The following is an 18,450-nucleotide window of genomic DNA, read 5'->3' as shown; positions in this document are numbered from 1 at the left end:
CCCACCAGTGAAGTAGGGGTAACAGGGAAGATTTAAACTGGTTAAGGCTGGGCACCCGGGCGCCTCAGTAGGTTAAGCATCGTGGCTCTTGGTTTTGGCTGAGGTCAGCCATCTCACAGTTCGTGAGTTCAAGCCCTGTGACCGGTTCTGTATTTGGCAGCACAGAGCCTGCTTGGAGTTCTCTCTCTTCCTCTCTCTCTGCCCCTCCCATGCAGTCTCTCTCTGTCTCAAAATAAACTCAAAAAAAAAAAAAAAAAAGAAACTGGCTAAAGTATGTTAAGCGCTTACAAGTGTCTGTCACAAAGTAAGTGCCACATACACGTGGAGGGGGGGCGGGGGGAGGGAAATAGTTAGATGTGAGGCCCTCCTCGCATATCCTTGGATTCCCTAAGCCCCTGAGGGGCTGCAAGAGCCTCCAGGAGCAAGAGAGGCTTCCAAAGTGGGCTGAATTTCCAGCCAAACTAGGAAGTGGTTGAGGTCTGACACCAGAAAACAAATGTCAAGGTAACGTTTTTTGCACCCAGGTTCTCAGGCCACTTCCGGTTCAGATCCACGGGCACACCCGTTCTACTGCAGGAAGGCTAGTGCTGGTGGTCAGCCTGAATCAAAAGGAAGACACCTGGGCGATTTTAAGGGAAATCAGACACGTGGAGCCACTTGGGACACCCTGCCCTAGAGACCCTCAAACTGTTCCCTTGGGACACCCAGGTAACGATCTCAGGGGTCGCTGCCCGGAAACCCGACTAACCATCTTTGGAGATTGCGTTTTCGAGTGTTTGAAGTGCTCTGTCCGGAAGCTGTGTGATCCGGCCGGAGGAAAGCAGGTAGTAATTCACGACACCTCGGGGAAGCGCGCAAAGACGCGGCAAGACACCGCCCCCGGCTCCGCTCCGCGGTCGCGCAAAGCGACCGTCCCTGGCGGACAGACAGGAGCGGGGGTGGCCCCCGCCGTTCGCGAGAGCGGCCAGGCTGGGTGTCCGGCAGGGGCCGCTGCAGCGGGGCAGGTGGCCGGCCCGCCCCGCGGCCTCCACGGCCCGCCCCCCGCGTCAGGGCCGCCGCCGCCGCCGCCGTTCCCGCCTCCGGCAGGTGCGTCTCCGCGCGGCCCGCGGGCTCGGCGGCCCGTCCTCCGCTCCCCGCCGGGGGTCCCAGCCCAGCACCGACCGGAGCGAACTCGAAGCTCCGCCGGCCGACGCGGGCCGGGGCGGGGGGGGGGGGGGGGGGGCGGTGCCGGCGGGCGCATGCGCGCTCCCCTCTTCCGGGGCCCACGACTGGTGGGAGGGCGAGGGGGAGGGGAGCGGAGCTCGCTTATGCGGGAGGACCCCAGGAGGCTCCCCGGGCGGGGCCGCGCCCCGTGCGGAGCCCCGAGCCCGGTGGTGGCACAGCTCGCGGGCACCTGCCTCCCGAGAAACGAGGGAGGGGGCAGGAAGCGAGGTTCAAAGTCACTCGACCGGATCAGGTGGGCCTGGCGGGCCCCCTCTGTAGGGGGAGTCGCAGGGGGTTCCGAGTGGAGCCCGTGTGGCCACTGCAGCAAGCCCGGGTCGCAGATGATGGTGGCCTGGGCCAGACTGGGGTGTGAGATGTGAAAGGGAGAGGTCAGGTTCAAGGAGACGATGCCTTAAGGCTTTGCGCGGAGAAGGTATGGGGAAGGTTCTGGAGCTGAGGCGGGGCTGTGTGAGGTGGGAGCGCCTGCTGGACATTGGAGGGGCGGATGGGAGACCCGGAGAGGTAGGAGGAAAATCTGGAAAGTGTGGTGCCTGGAAACCAGAAGAAGCAAATGTGTCCTGTAGAAGTGATCAAATGGGTCAGAGGCTGGACGTGGCCAAGTAGGAGGATCCGGACGACCATTGGGTTTAGCAGGGTGGATGGAGGTCACTGGTGGCCTTGACAAGAGCAATTGGTAGAGGGGTGAGGGAATAAGTGTGCTAGTGGGGACTGGTACGTTGCACTTAACTCCTAGGGTTTCAGAAATTATTTGTGTCGGTTTTTGCAGTTCCTTTGCAATATACTTACGTATTTTAAATCAGTGTTTTTCTCTTGACTTCCTGATGGAGCCTTTCATTTATAGTATGTTTCAGCATTGAAAAATACACAGGGAACAGAGAAACGTTGTTCTTTTCTTCTAATTCAGTAGGTGATTTCAAAAGTCTGGTTAAACAGGGAACTGCCATTCACCCAGAGGAATGTCAGTGTTTGGGGAACCGGTCCTGCACCCAGAAAGCTCCCGATGACTGTTCGATGAGTTAGTTTATCTTCTCCCCTGTGGTCTGTCTCCCACCCTGAAGATAAAAGGCAGAGTAATGGAGTTCTCCATCCTCCGACTCAGCACGGCCGTGGCCTGTGCTGCTTAGAGGAATTTGCTTTTACACTTGAACAGGGTCGTAAGCTTGTAGAAGGTAGACCACTCCGACCAGCGCCCCCCCCCCCCCGAAAAGCACATAAATGTTGGCACAGAAGATGTTTCCAATAAATACTTTGTGGGAGTGTCTTGAAAATAGTCTTGTGTTCTGAGCATTTCCAATCTTGGAAGTAAATTTCAGGTGGCACTGCTGTATTTAATCTCTAGTCTGCACATTCACTGAAAGATTTGCAGAACATCTTTTAAATTAATGGAAAACTTAGCAAAATGGTTCCTACACTCATTAAAAACATCATGTGCGTTGTTCACCAGTAAAACAGGAAGCGAAGTGGGTTTTGTGAGACCAGAAATTATCTCACTGATTGACTGCTTCAGATAGACAATGAAAAACTTGCATTCTGAGATGCCTGGATGGCTCGGTTGGCTAAGCGTCCGACTCTTGATTTTGGCTCAGGTCATGATCTCACGGTTTGTGAGTTCGAGCCCCATGTCATGTTCTGCGCTATCAGCTTCGGATTCTCTCTCCCACTTTCTCTGTCCCTCGCCTGCTAGTTCTCTCCCTCTCTCTCTCTCTCTCTCTCTCTGAAAATAAACATTTAAAAAAAAGGAAAACTTAGACTTTACTAACAAATTGATAAGTTAGTACGATAAAAGATTTGCAATACAAAGAATATAGATGTTTAGAAAGTATTTTAATTGTATTATAGTTCTTGAGTGTATGTATACATGCATATATATGTGGGGGGGGGCATTTGGCATAATTCACATAAGAACTAAAGCTATCTTCCCAAGAAGTACTTGCTGATTGCATTTCCTGGGCAAAGAAAATAGAAAGTAGTGATTTTTGGAAATATTGAAATATGATCAAGTAAAACTTTTTTCTACTTTATGATGATTATTATTTGAGAGAGAGAGAGAGAGAGAGAAAGAGAGAGAGAAAATCCCAAGCAAGCTCCACGTCCCATGTGGAACTCAATCTGGGACTGGATCCCAGGACTCTGGGATCATGACCTGAGCAGAAATCAAGATTCTCCCCTTCCGACCCTCCCCTGCTCACTCGGGCTCTCTCTTTCTCTCTCAAAATGAATAAACATTTTTTTTAAAGAAAAAATAGGGGGAAAAAAAGATTTGTTTTCATTTCATAGCTATTTAGTAGAAGACTCATCAGTGAGACCCTTGTGCAAAAGAGCTACGGACAAAGCAGTATTCCCAGCTGCTTTAGGTTGATGCCTCTGTTGCTTGGATCTTAATTCCTTAAATTCTTTACAATGCTTATTGACTTTTAACAATGTTTATTTATTTTGAGAAAGAGAGAGAATCCCAAGCAAGCTCCCCACGGTCAGCACAGAGCCCGCCCGACACAGGACTCGGTTCCACCAACCGTGAGATCGTGAAGCAAGCCGAAACCCACTTTTGGACATTTCACCGACTGAGCCCCCCAGGCGCCTTAAATTCCTAGTGACTTTTAAAATCCTACCTTCACGTCTGAGAAAAAAAATAAGACCGTTTATTCAGAAGCTAGCTACATGTCTTTGACAAGAAGTAGGCGAGTGTTTTCATCGTATGGACGAACCACAGTGTTTTTACCCCCTTTGTAAGCTGATGGACGTTGGGTTTGCCTCCATGTTTTTGTCCTGGCACCGTGTGATGGACCCCGGTGTTCTGCTGTTGAACATAAATAATTTCCTAGAACACCAACATCACACAAGGCCACCCTGTGACCGGCGGTGAAACAGGACGAAAACAAGACAGCTCAGTGATTAGGTCTGAACCCAGACAAAAACAAGCACGTCTTCCAAGCCACAAAAATGACAAAACATGCTCCTGTCCTGGCTGATACGAGGGACTGCAGCTTCTTGACCAGTCGTGGTGCCAGCCCCTTTTTCCTATTGCCCCCTTTCGGTAAGATTCACTAAAATAACCAAGGCATCGTGTTCTCTGACCGCATCCAGTCCAGAACACGGTCCCGCTTCCATGAACCCTGCTTGACCTTCCTAACACACGCCTCGATCCTGTAATAAATCCTTTCGAAGGCTGTTACTGAGACACCCCGTAGGTCTCCATGGCGTTTCTCTCTCCCCGCAACCTGCCCAGCTACAGGAGAGCCCTCGCACCGTAAACAACATACAGAGGCAAGTATGGCGGGTCCCTGCTTCCCCTCTTGTCTCCGGACATCCTATTTCCCACCCCACCTCCAACTCTTTTCACTTACGAGTTGGGAATCCTTCCACGTTTTTTTGTTTTTTTTGTTTTTTTGTTTTAATTTTTTTTTTCAACGTGTATTTATTTATTTTTTTGGGACAGAGAGAGACAGAGCATGAACGGGGGAGGGGCAGAGAGAGAGGGAGACACAGAATCGGAAACAGGCTCCAGGCTCCGAGCCATCAGCCCAGAACCCGACGCGGGGCTCGAACTCCCGGACCGCGAGATCGTGACCTGGCTGAAGTCGGACGCTTAACCGACTGCGCCACCCAGGCGCCCCTCCTTCCACGTTTTTAACGCAGATGCCAACGAGTACTGTGGTCCCGTAGTACTATGGTACCTCCTATCCCCTTTCTCTTACAAAACAGTATTTATATTCTGGAGACGTCTCTCCAGGTTAGAGAGGCTGTCTTGGGGCATCTGGTTGGGTCAGTCGGTAGAGCATCCGACTGTTGAACCCGGGTTGTGAATTCAAGCCCCACATTGGGTATAGTGCTTACGTAAAAAAAAAAAAAAAAGGTTAGAGACAATGTCTTTATTCTTTTTTTTTTTTTTTTTTTTAACATGGGACATGTGCATACCGGACTGAGTTGGGGAATTAAATAGTCTGATTTGGCACTAACAGAGTTTTGAGCCTCATCTTCCAGACATTTATTTTTAACCTCTCCGAACATCCTCTGCTCCGCTGATACCGGCCCTCACTCTGAAGTCAGGGAGCTGTCTGCTTCTAAATACGGAGTCAGCCAGCAAATCACCTGTGATCACTTGGTTCATTTGTGTGTTTTTTAAAATTTTTAAATGTTTTAACTTATTTTTGAGACACAGAGAGACCGAGCATGAGCAGGGGAGGAGCAGAGAGAGAGAGGGAGACACAGAATCCGAAGCAGGCTCCAGGCTCCGAGCTGTCAGCACAGAGCCTGACGTGGGGCTCGCACTCACAGACTGTGAGATCATGACCTGAGCTGAAGTCGGACGTTCGGCCGACTGAGCCCCCCAGGCGCCCCCATTTGTTTTTTTTAAAAAAAAATTATTGGAAACGACACATAACATTTAGCATCTTGGCCATTTTCAAGGGTACAGTTCAATAGTGTTAAGTAAGTACATTCACGTTACATAACCAATCTCCAGAACTCTCTTTATCTTAGAAAACTGAAACCCTATACCCATCACTTTTATTTTTAAACTATTTTATAGTTCACATACAGGAAAATGAACCCTTTTTTCGTGTAGTGTTCTGTGGGTTTTGACAGACAACAATCGTAACCGCCACCATAATCAACTTGTAGGACAATTCCATCACCCCCCAAAATCCCCTTGTGCCCCTTGGTGTATTCACTCCTCCCTGCTCAGGTGACCGTGACATATTTTCTGTCCCCATAGTTTTGTCCCTTCCAAAATGTCATATTGGTAGAATCATACGTACCTTCTTTTTTGTCAAGCTGCATGTTGTGACTGTGCCATTGTGTTTACTGAACTCATCCCCCATAGGTGGACAGTTAGTTAGGTTGTTTCCAGTCTCCTGCTGTTAGTCAAACGGATCTAAAGAACAGCCCTACAGATTCATCATTTTGGATGTGGGCAAGTCTCACTGTTTTATAAATTTCCTCACTTGGGATTGCTAGGGCAAAGGGAAAAATGCACTTGTAATCTTTTTTTTTTTTTATCTTTTATTTTTTAAAATTTACATCCAAATTACTTAGCATATAGTGCAACCATGATTTCGGGAGTAGATTCCTTAGTGCCCCTGACCCATTTAGCCCATCCCCCCTCCTACACCCCCTCCAGTAACCCTCTTGGTTCTCCATATTTATGAGTCTCTTATGCTTTGTCCCTCTCCCTGTTTTTATGTTATTTTCGTTTCCCTTCCCTTATGTTCATCTGTTTTGTCTCTCAAAGTCCTCATGTGAGTGAAGTCAGATGATTTTTGTCTTTCTCTGACTGACTGATTTCGCTTGGCATAATACCCTCCAGTTCCATCCACGTCGTTGCAAATGGCAAGATTTCATTCTTTTTGATTGCCGAGTGATACTCCATTGTATCTATATCCCACATCTTCTTTATCCATTCATCCATTGGACATTCGGGCTCTTTCCATCTCTTGGCTGTTGTTGATAGTGCTGCTATACACATCGGGGTGCCTGTGTCCCTTCGAAACAGCACACCTGCATCCCGTGCAGAAATGCCTAGTAGTGCAATTGCTGGGTTGTAAGGTTTTAGTTTTTTGAGGAACCTCCAGACTGTTTTCCAGAGTGGCTGCACCAGCTTGCCTTCCCAGCATCTGTAATCTTGATAGGTTGTCTTCCAAAGAGATTATGAAGTTTTGGTAAATGTGTTCTTTTTCTATTTTCTGGATCTACAGACTTGTTCATTCTGAGTCTATCCAACAGTTTGCCCTCTAGATAGAAGTCAGTCCTGCCAACTACCCTTTTGATGTCATTGATCTAAATATTGTCTTTCTCTGTGTCTGTTTCCCTTTTATACGTTTCCTCAGGGATGGATAAGAATCTACTAACTGTGCTTTAAGTCACAAGTTCCTTTGACCTGATGTCATCTTGATCCCATTCGTTGTCATAGTATGTGTCTTCCCTGCCTTGTTCTGTTCTCAGTTAGAGTTTACCTTCTCGTAGAAACTGTCTTTTGACCCCAAGTTGAGAAGACACACCTTTTTCTTACCTTTTCATATGTTTTAAAAAGCAGAAGAACTCGTTTTCTGAATGAATTCTCACATCTTACCCCTTCCCAAGCCTCTAGGGCAGCGGTTCTCAAACCTGAACATTCATCAGAATCACTTGGAGACAGACGGGGGCCCCACCTGCAAAGTTTCTGAATCAGTGGATCTGCGGTGGAGCCCCTGACTTTGCAATTTCTAGTAAGATCTCAGGTGCTGCTGCTGGTCTGGGGACCTGTCTTTGAGAACCACTGCTCCAGGGCACCTGGAACAGCTTGAAAACACAGACTGAAAACCGTTGCTTTAGAGGATGCATTGCCCTCAAGATCTGTTACTAATGATTTTTGTCAAGGGCCTTCTTACTTTTATATACACGTGTAGAAATAGAAGTTGACTGTTTCTGTTTGTGTCTGTGTTTTTTTTCTGAAGCCCATCTCTGGAGTTAGGACTACAAAGAAAACCTGATGCAACCTCTTCAGATTGTCCCCTGTCGATTACTCTCCTGGCTGTATAGTGGACTGAAGTCTCCAGTCTCCACTGGAACCCGGATTTGCCCGACGATGGCTCGACCAAGTTCAAGTAGGTCTTTCTCAGCCTGCCACTCCTTCATCTCCGGTGGAATTTAAAGCACCTGAATGTTCCTACACTTTGAGGGGGTAATGTCTGTAGTGGAGTGGGTGCTGGGCAAGATTTTGGAGAAAGCCACACTGCCCTCCAGCCCTCAGGCAAGCCCCCTGCAGGTCAGGATCTGGGATCATCTCTTAGTAGGTCAAGTGCAAGCCCATTGAAGACATTTTATTGCTTCTCCCAGTATGTTTGCATTCAAGCTTCTCACATAAGATTTGCATTTAAATTGTTTTTAAATGTTTATTTTTGAGAGAGAGGGGAGGGGAGGGGCAGAGACAGAGAGACAGAATCCTAAGCAGGCTCCCAGCTGTCAGCGCAAAGCCCGACGACGTGGGGCTCAAACCCACAAACTGTGAGATCGTGACTTGAGCTGAAGTCATATGCTCAACTAACTGAGCCACCCGGGCGCCCTGATTTGTACTTTAAAATGCTCACCTCTCAGCAGGAGGGGAAAGCTGGAGACTGTCCTACAGGGTAATGTGGAGTAGATTTTCTACTTCAGAGATAGATTTAAAAAAAAAATTTTTTTTTAATGTGTATTTTTGAAAGAGAGAGAGGGAGAGTGCGAGTAGGGGAGGGGCAGAGAGAGAGGGAGACACAGAATCCCAAGCAGGCTCCAGGCTCCCAGCTGTTGGCACAGAGCCTGATGTGGGGGCTCAAACCCATGAACCATGAGATCATGACCTGAGCAGAAGTCGGACACTCAACCGACTCAGCCACCCAGGCACCCCTTGATAACGACTTTTTTTTAAGTTTACTTATTTATTTTGAGAGAGAGAGCAAGCTGGGGAGGGGCAGACAGAGAGAGAGACAGAGAGAGGGAGAGAGTTATAGGCAGGCTCCGTGATGGCAGCACAGAGCCCGATGTGGGGCTCCATCTCATGAACTGTGAGATCGTGGCCTGAGTTGAAATCAAGAGTTGGACGCTTAACCGACTGAGCCACCCAGGCGCCCCGAGGTAGGATTTGTATCTCTACCTGGGCCCTTAGTCTGCAGGGAGTATAGAGTCTAACAGATTTATATACTAAAAGGACCTTGGATGAGCCTGTTCAAGAGTGCTGAATTCAGGGTGGCATTGAAAGGCCAAGCTGACCTCTTGTTGCCTCATTTTCAACTTCTGGATTTTTCTAATCCTGCAAGTGTGCTCAGACATAACGGCCCCTGCTTCTGTTTGCCCACCCTCAGAAATAAAAAGAACCCAATCCCTTGGTGCTCCTGGCTGTGGAGAACAGGGCAGGCTGCTAGAGGCTGTAGTGAGACCCACGGTTGTGCCTGGCTTCTGCCCAGAGCGGGCCGTCTGGGTTTGGAAGTGAAAAGTGTCCTGCTGTGTTTTCCTGTAGTAGTTAGGAAATGTTCTTTTCTTTTCTTTTCTTTTCTTTTCTTTTCTTTTCTTTTCTTTTCTTTTCTCCTCCTCCTCCTTTTTCTTCTTTTAGGATTTCGCACCACATTAACAGTATCATATCTTACATCCTGTTTTCCAAGAACCAAACCTAAGTTGCCCTTTTTGTTTCTAGACATTGCTTTTAAAGTGGGACCTTTTAAAGGAGTCACTTGGACCTGGGATCTTTTCATCAGTGGGATGACAAGAGTTTACATTTCAGGTGAAAAGGACTCTTAGGGCTGGGGAAAGTTTTATGGGTGAACTTTGAAGTCCTTGAGGATCTTTGTAGGGCTTGAACCCAGGAGTCGCACAAATAGCCCCGAGTAAAATACTTGCCCGTTTTCTTATGAAGCATCTTGTTCTTTCAGGGGATTAGATCAGACTGCAAACCCGAATCTACCCAGACGGGGTTCCTTTTCTCCTGGTTGGTCAGCTTTAGTGGGCTTCGTTTCTCACGGTGGTCTATCTCCGAAAGGGACGTGAGCGTGGGCTGAGCTTTGGTGTGGTTGGCAAGTGGTTGGGCTGGTTCTACCCCAGGAACAGTGTGCCAGCACCATCTTCAGTCCTTTGAGATTTGTGCGGCCAGAAACGTGGTCCCGGAGAAGCTTCAGGAATGTGGTAGGAGAGGGAGTAGTGAGCCTCTGCGTCTTTGCTTCTGAGAGTCTGTTTTCACTCCCTGTGCATTCTTACCAGCAGCTGGAGAGGAAGGGACGGGGAGGGCAGGTTGGGTCTTTATTGAGATTCTCACCCTGGGCCAGGCGTGGAGGTGACTCTGGGCTTGTAAGGGAGGCGTCGTGGATGTATGAGAAACCAGCAGGATCTGTCTTCCCAGCCTGGGGCGCAAAATGAAGTCACATTCCTTTCATGTCTAAGTTCATTGTCTCTCCGCCCCCATCCTGCTATCCTTTCTCCTTTCTCCCATCCTCCTGTCATGGGCGCCATCTCTCAGGGGATGCTCATCCCGTCCAGGGGTCAACCTTGGTCACCACTGCCTCCAGCAGGAGACCAGAAAACCTTCTGTCTGCATCCGCTGAAGAACTCGTTTGCTCTTTTGCGAGAATCTGCAGAGCACGAGCCCAGGTTAGCCACTCCCAGAAGACGTCAGTGTCAAGGGGCCACAAGCAGTGTTGGTCCGGCTTTTGCTTCTCCAGCGGGAGGGCAGAAGGGGGAGTTTCTCTTCTCCTGGCAGCTTGTGCTCAGCTCTGCACCACTTGGGCCCGGCCTCCGGGGGCCCCAGCACCACTCAATGGCGTCACCAAGTCATTCTTAACCAGGGACGAGGACATTTATTGCAAGGGCGGACTCTCCCTTGTGGTCCGCGCACGGTGCTTGGTGCGGAGCCTGGGGCGTGGTTCGCCCTCACTGAAGGACCGTTGCTGCTGCCTCTGTTGGTCAGAGCTGGAGAGGGAGAAGGCCTGGAGGTGCAGAACAAGGCCCCCCATCCCAGACAGCGAGCCAGCTGTAGTCTGTGACCTGCTCTCCGGTTATGCTCCGGGTTCACCTGCTTTTTGTGACCCCAAGTCCCTGGTGATGTCTTGCTGAAAGATCCAACTGTTGCTTGAGTTGTAAAGAACGTTGTCCAGGTTTGGAGCTGAGCATCTGTTCACAGGGGAGGGAGCCTCACCCTCAGCTTGTAATGATGCCGAGGGGACGCTGCAATTAGCAAGATCCCCCAAAGGGAAGGGGATTTGGGGAGGAAGGGGTCCAGTGGGCCTGAGGTGAACCCTCCTACACTAGCTTGTTTTTACTGTTAGGAAGGAGGATGCAGTCCCATCCATTAGCTGCTAAAAACCCCTGCGAGAGCCTGCTCTGGGGAAGGCAGTACTGTGCACATCAAACAGCTAGGGCCGCAGAGGCCACTTGTTCGCATCGGATCTCACAGGTGGATGGATGGGAGGCAGAGCTGAGATCGGAAGCCAGTGTCATGTGCCTGAAGCCCCTACTTTGTTTTTTTTTCCTTAAGTTTATCTACTTGGAGAGAGACAGAGCATGCCTGTGGGGGAGGGGCAGAGAGAGAGAGAAGGAGAGCGAGAATCCGAGCAGACAATGCAGAGCCTGATGCAGGGCTGGAACCCACGAACCCGAGAGATCCTGCCCTGAGCCAAAATCAAGAGTCGGACGCTCAACCGGCTGAGCCACCCAGGCTCCCGTTCCTGCTTCTTTCTTAAGACGCTATACGGTCTCACATCAGGCCACACGGGTGGCATCTTCGTGGCATCGGAATGATTTTTATTTGGGTATCCTACAATATAATTTCATGCAAGGTCAAGTCAAAATATGAACGATGGATACAGAATATAAATGTCCAAACGGTACGGTGGATTTATAAAGATTTTATGCTCTCTTTAGGTATGGCTGATTTTCGGAAGTTCTTTGCAAAAGCAAAGCACATAGTCATCATTTCGGGGGCTGGCGTTAGTGCTGAGAGTGGGGTTCCGACCTTCAGAGGAGCTGGGGGCTATTGGAGAACATGGCAAGCTCAGGTGAGTGATGTTTCCAGAATACCGAGAGGTTCTACTGAAGGAAGCACAGTTTGACTCAGAGCCTGATGCCTGGCCCAGAGGGAAAAAAGATTTGAAATTGACCATGACTCTTGTCCTTATTCGTTTTGGCCTCAACACAAAGTCTGTATGATTAGAGTCTCAGGCATAAGCAAAGCAGCCACTTTCCTTACTTTCTAGATATGTACAGATCGCATTTATTCATGTAACAATTTCGATTTCTTCTCTAACTTAAAGTGGAATCAGAAAAGTCATGCTAAGCATAGCTCATTACTTTTCTATAGATCTTGAAATTAAGTATTAACACAATTCTTAAGTGTATTTATTTATTTTGAGAGAGACAGAGGCAGCACGAGTGGGGGTGGGGCAAGGAAAGAAGGGGAGAGAGAGAATCCAAAGCAGGCTCCGCACTGTCAGTTCATAACCCGACGTGGGGCTGGAACTCACAAACCGTGAGATCATGACTTGAGCTGAAACCAAGAGTCAGATGCTTAATTGACTGAGCCACCCAGGCACCCCAAGTATTACAAATTTTTAAAGTTCCTGTGAACTTTCATGTTTGAAACCAAAGTTGCAGTTTTGAAGGCTTAGGGCTTGACATTTAAAAACTTTATACGGGGGCACCTTAAGCCGGTAGTCGGTTTAGTGTCCGACTTCAGCTCAGGTCACGATCTCGTGGTCCGTGAGTTCGAGCCCCGTGTCGGGCTCTGGGCTGATGGCTCGGAGCCTGGAGCCTGCTTCCGATTCTGTGTCTCCCTCTCTCTCTGCCCCTCCCCCGTTCATGCTCTGTCTCTCTCTGTCTCGAAAATAAATAAAAACCTTAAAAAAAAAAACAACTTTATACGAAGGCCATTAGAATGGAAACTCTATGGGCACGGACTTTTTAAAAACAGACTTATATTATGGTATAATATACAGATGGCCCTCAAACCACACAGGTTTGAATTGTGCAGATCCACCTACGTGCGGATTTTTTTTATACATAGTGTAAAACTTTTTAGAGATTTGCGACAGTTTGAAAAAACTCACATGAGCCCCATAACCTAGAAATTTCTGAAAATCGAAGACAAAGTTAGGCATGTCGTGAATGCATAAAATACATGTGGGTTCTAGTCTGTCTTTTATCATTTACTACCATGCAAATTTATTGTGAAAAGTTAAAATTTGCCAGAACTTAGGCACGCAAATGCAGAGCCTGTATGGTGCCATTCGTAGTCTAGAGCAACGTAAACACATGTGAAGATACAGTGTTAAATCATAACTACGTAAAACTAAGCACACGATACCTCTGTAGTGATTTCGTAGCCACCTCCTGTGGCTGCTGCCGTGAGCTCACATGTTGCGAGTATCTGCTTAAAATATGGTATGACACAGGATGTCTGGGGGGCCCAGTTGGTTAAGTGATCAACTCTTGATTTTGGCTTAGGTCACGATCTCACAGTTCGTGGATTCGAGCCCCCTGTTGGGCTCTGCACCGACAGCATGGAGCCTGCTTGGGACTCTCTCTCTCTCTCTCTCTCTCTCTCTCTGTCCCTCCCCCACTCATGCTCTGTCTCTCCCTGTATCAAAAATAAATAAAACGTTAAAAAAATTTTAAAGAAAAGAAAAAATAAAAGGAAATTCATGAAGCCATTGCTGTAGCTATACCAGCAGATGCAAAAACCTTGCTCTTTGGATGAAATATGTTTGTATCTCGTATTGAAAATGCAGCTTTGGGGCGCCTGGGTGGCGCAGTCGGTTAAGCGTCCGACTTCAGCCAGGTCACGATCTCGCGGTCCGTGAGTTCGAGCCCCGCATGGGGCTCTGGGCGGATGGCTCGGAGCCTGGAGCCTGTTTCCGATTCTGTGTCTCCCTCTCTCTCTGCCCCTCCCCCGTTCATGCTCTGTCTCTCTCTGTCCCAAAAATAAATAAAAAACGTTGAAGAAAAAAAAATTAAAAAAAAAAAAAAGAAAGAAAGAAAATGCAGCTTTAGGGCGCCTGGGTGGCTCAGTCAGTTAAGCATCTGACTCTTGATCTCAGCTAGGTCATGATCTCACAGTTTGTTGGTTTGAGCCCCGCCATCGGGCTCCACGCTAACAGTGCGAAGCCTGCTTTGGATTCTCTCTCTCTCTCCCCCTCTCTCTGCCCCTCACCCGCTCGTGCTTGCTCGCTCTCAAAAATAAATACATAAACATTAAAAAAAAGAAAAAAGAAAAGAAAACGCAGCTTCTATACGGTTTCAGGATTGCCGTAAGAAAGGCATACCTGTGGACTAAGCTGATTCGGGAGAAAGTGACATCATTCTATGACAACTTAGAGCACAAAGAAAGCAAAGGACCTAAAGCTGGAGATTTTAGTGCAGGAGATGGTTTGATAACCTCAGAAAGAGGTTTGGCTTTAAAAAATGCCAAGGTCGGGGTGCCTGGGTGGCTCGGTTGAGCGTCCACCTTGGGCCTATGTCATGATCTCAGGGTTCGTGAGTTCGAGCCCCGCGTCGGGCTCTGTGCTGACAGCTCAGAGACCGGAGCCTGCTTTGGATTCTGTCTCCCTCTCTCTCTGCCCCTCCCCGCTCGCATTCTGTCTCTCTCTCAAAAATAGATTAACGGGGGGCGCCTGGGTGGCGCAGTCGGTTAAGCGTCCGACTTCAGCCAGGTCACGATCTCGCGGTCCGTGAGTTCGAGCCCCGCATCAGGCTCTGGGCTGATGGCTCAGAGCCTGGAGCCTGTTTCAGATTCTGTGTCTCCCTCTCTCTCTGCCCCTCCCCCGTTCATGCTCTGTCTCTCTCTGTCCCAAAAATAAATAAACGTCCTTTAACAACAACAAAAAAAAAAAAAACAAAAAAAAAAAACAAAAAAGAAAAAAAAAAAAAAGAAGAAAAAAAAAATAGATTAACGGAAGCAGCTTCTGTCAACCAAGAGGCAGCAGACAAGTTCCCGGATGCCGTTAAGAGAATCATTGAGGAGAAAGGATGTCTGCCCAAACAGGTTTTTAACATAGACGAAAGTGCCCTATTCTAGGGGAAAAAAATGCTACAAAAAACACTTACTAGTAAGAAAGAGAAGTGATCGCCAGGATTTAAGGCCAGAAGGGATAAGCTAACTCTATGGTTTTGTACAAACGCAGTCGGGTTTCTGATCAGACAGCCCTTCTCTAGAGAGCCGCTAACCCCCAAGTTCTGAAGGGAGAATATAAATATTTTCCTGTCTTTATCTTGTACAAGAAGAAGGCCTAGACACCAAGGATCCTTTTTGTGGGTGGGTCCCTGATGAAGTCTCTTTGATTTCAGACGGTACCCCGTCCCAGAACCCTGTGAGTTCAACACCGAAGGCTTCAAACTGATCTCCTCACCTCCAAACACAGCGTCTCTAATTTAGCCTCTAGATCAGGGGTCAGAAGGACCTTTAATGCTCACTACACACGGTGTCCTATGGAAAGGATTGTCAACGCTGTGGAAGGGAGCCCCAACAGAGAGCGCCACGGAAGTCTGGAAGGATTTCACCAGTGAAGGTGCCATCGTCGTTACAGAAAAAAGCCGCGAGAGCCACCACGCCCGAAACAATAAATTCCTGTTGGAGAAAAGTCCAGACGTTGTGTGTGACCTCTTGGGATTTATCACGCAGCCCGTCGGGGAAACCATGAGAAAGATTATGGGTCTGGCAAAAATGGCAGAGGGGCGGGAGGGAGGTGAAGGGTTTCAAGATCTGGACCTTGGAGAAATTCGAGCGCTAACAGACACACGCCAGAGGCACCCACGGGAGTCGACGTGATGGAGATGAGAGCCTCGGAACCAGTGCCAGACAATGAGGAAGAAGATGCAAAAGCAGCACAGGAGACAAACTGATGTTAGGCAGTCTGGCAAAAGCGTTCCGATGATTCAAGACTGCTTTTTAAAAAATTGCTTTAAGTTTATTTGTTTCGAGAGAGAGAAAGAGAGAGAACACAACGTGGGGAGGGGCGGAGAAAGGGAGAGGGAGGATCCCAAGCAGGCTCAGCGCCATCAGCATCGAGCCGGATGTGGGACTTGAACTCACCAACCATGAGACCATGACCTGAGCTGAGATCACGAGTTGGACGCTCTACCAGCTGAGCTACCCAGGCGCCCCTTGACTTCTTTTACAAGACGGACTTGGGCACTGTCCCTAAAGCGAATGGTGGAGGAAGAATTGGTTCCGTATGGAACCATTTTGAGAGAAATGAGAAGGCAAAAAAGTTGGGCAGAGATTACGATGTATTTCTATGAAGTCACACCCAGTGTGCCTGCCTCTCCAGCCTCCCCTCCCACCTCCCCCACCGCTCCCTCCCCTGATGCCGCTGGGACAGCAAGACCCCCCCACCCCGTCCTCCTCCCCCGCCCCAGCCTTCTGGAAGGCAATGAGGATGGAGACTTTATGATGACCCGCTTCCACTTAGTGAATAATAAATAATCATGGCGCCACACAGTTGATAAGCCGGCCCATCGTGCATGCGTGTGTCTTCGTGTGAGAACCTCATAACCGTAGGGCTCAGACCATAGGAGGCGTCTTGTGTCATCCCCGTTGTCACCCAAGAATTCATCGTGTACGGCATCCTGTGTTCACCTGCATGGAAGTGCATCGCCCACCCGTACGGAGGCATAAAGTGAGTGATAGTTAACATGAGGTTCATAAGGTGTTAGTTTTCTCACGGTTCTCGAACGTTGCTTTCAAAGAATTACGGTACACTACAGTGAGTGTCTCTTACAATTTGAGAAACCGTGTATCAACCTATCATCACAGGCAAGTGGTTTTTTTTTTAAAGTTAAGTGTTTCTAACACTGTGGTAGGAATATGATTGTGATACCGTATGCCGTGAAGACATTATAACCACTCACCCAGCGTATGGGCTAGCTACCGCGGAGCAATCGTATCCATTTCAGTCATTGCTGCTGCTTCATTAGTGACGTATGAATTGTGTTATGCGTGAATAAATACGAACTTTTCACATTGCCTTTTACGTGTTTTTTAATGTTTATTCATTTTGAGAGAGAGAGAGAGAGAGAGAGTGTGTGCACACGAGCGGGGGAAGGGGAGAGAATCTCAAGCAGGCTTCACGCCCAGCATGGAGCCCAGTGTAGGGCTCCATCTCAGGACCATGAGATCATGACCTGAGCTCAGATCAAGAGTCTGATGCCTTAACCAACTGAGCCGCCCCAGTGCCCCTCTTTTATTTTTGATGTCTACCGTTAGTAATATGTAGAGCATCTATAGTGTTTTGTATCATATATAAGAATATTGACGTAGGTACTGACAGGTGATTCACGTTGTGAATGGACAATGTACTTTGGGTATCGATACGTACAGTACTGTAAATGTATTTGCTCTCCCTTAGGATTTTCTTTTTTTTTTTTTTTTTTTTTTTTCAACGTTTATTTATTTTTGGGACAGAGAGAGACAGAGCATGAACGGGGGAGGGGCAGAGAGAGAGGGAGACACAGAACCGGAAACAGGCTCCAGGCTCTGAGCCATCAGCCCAGAGCCCGACGTGGGGCTCGAACTCACGGACCGTGAGATCGTGACCTGGCTGAAGTCGGACGCTTAACCGACTGTGCCACCCAGGCGCCCAGGATTTTCTTAATAGCATTTTCTTTTTTCTAGCATACCTTCTTGTAAGAATACATTATGCAATACACGTAACATGCAGAATGTGTGTTAATTGCCTGTTTATTTTATCCGTAAGGCTTCCAGTCAACGGTAGGCTGTTAGTAGCTAAGTTTGGGGGAATCAAAAGTTATACGCAAGATTTTTTACTGCACAGAGGTCGCTGCCCTTTACCCCCACGTTGTTCAGGGGTCAACTGTACGTACAATAAAATTCACCAGTTTGAAAGCGTGCCATTTAATAAGTTTTGGCAAGTGTGTCCCGTAGCGTAGCCATGACCATGATCATGGGCCCAGAATATAACTTCAGGCCTTTTGCAGTCAGCCTCCTGCTCTCCCCCTGGCTCAGGAAATCCCAAGTTGTGGAGTGCAGGAAGTTTTGTCTGCCCTTTTTTTTTTTTTAATGTTTATTTATGTATTTATTTATTTATTTATTTATTTTTGAGAGAGAGAGAGGGGAGTGTGAGTGGGGAGGGGCAGAGAGCTAGAGAACACAAGGGGGGGGCAGTGGTGGGTGGAGACAGAGGCTCTGAAGCAGGCTCCCCGCTGACAGCAGAGAGCCCAACGCAGGGGGCTCAAACTCACGAACCTGGAGATCATGACCTGAGCTGAAATCAGACGCTGAACCCCCCAGGTTCAGGTTCAGACTGAGCCCCCCAGGCACCCCGTCTGGTTTACGCATTGCTCTATCCCCAGCTCCCGGGACTCTGGCACACGTGAGTGCTTGATAGACTTCCGTTGGGTGAATGGAGGCCATCGTGCATAGTTAACTTCAGTGCACGAATTCCACATTTCGTAGGTAGTTTCTTGTTAAGTGAAGGGCCGATGAAGCTGCCTTTCCCGCCCTATCACATGCCCCCGGCTGCCAGATGTTCAGGATGTTCTGTCACCTCTCTGCTGCCCTCCAGGTGAGCCTGTGGCTGTAGCTCTGGGGATCGTTGCCTTAAGGATGAAGGGGTGGGGGGAGGAGGGCGGAGGGCCATTAGGGGTCCCGGAAGAAAGAGGAGGCTCAGGAAGCAGCCGCTGAAGCAGAGAGGCAGGGGGTGGGGGGGCTCGGAGGGTCTCGGGGGGTGCTTTGAGAGGAGAGGATAGGCAGAAGTGTCAAAACAGCTCAGGGTCTGT

The 18,450-nt window shown here is 48.6% G+C and overlaps 1 protein-coding gene across 10 annotated transcripts in view; it reads left to right on the top strand.

Moving 5' to 3' along the window:
- Window positions 1-569: 569 nt before the first annotated feature.
- Window positions 570-18,450, top strand: part of SIRT5 (sirtuin 5) — a 45,415-nt gene continuing 27,534 nt past the window's right edge. For 2 of the 10 annotated variants that reach the window (XR_006298871.1, XM_043590803.1), the window contains exons 1-3: window positions 3,434-4,488; window positions 7,656-7,805; window positions 11,584-11,717. Coding sequence is in view for 9 of the 10 variants with exons in the window: in XM_043590803.1 (XP_043446738.1) it covers window positions 7,691-7,805; window positions 11,584-11,717 (249 nt within the window). In the remaining variant the exon portion in view is untranslated. Of the gene's footprint in view, window positions 709-1,006; window positions 1,087-1,249; window positions 4,489-7,072; window positions 7,132-7,165; window positions 7,428-7,655; window positions 7,806-11,583; window positions 11,718-18,450 lie in introns of those variants that run through there. The other 8 variants (XM_043590797.1, XM_043590796.1, XM_043590798.1 and 5 more) reach the window with 8 other exon arrangements.

This window comes from Prionailurus bengalensis, chromosome B2 (genome assembly GCF_016509475.1).
Source record: "Prionailurus bengalensis isolate Pbe53 chromosome B2, Fcat_Pben_1.1_paternal_pri, whole genome shotgun sequence".
In the NCBI taxonomy this organism is placed as follows: Eukaryota; Metazoa; Chordata; class Mammalia; order Carnivora; family Felidae; genus Prionailurus; species Prionailurus bengalensis.
Note: the sequence above shows the minus strand (reverse complement) of the source record. Positions and strands in the feature narration are given on the sequence as shown.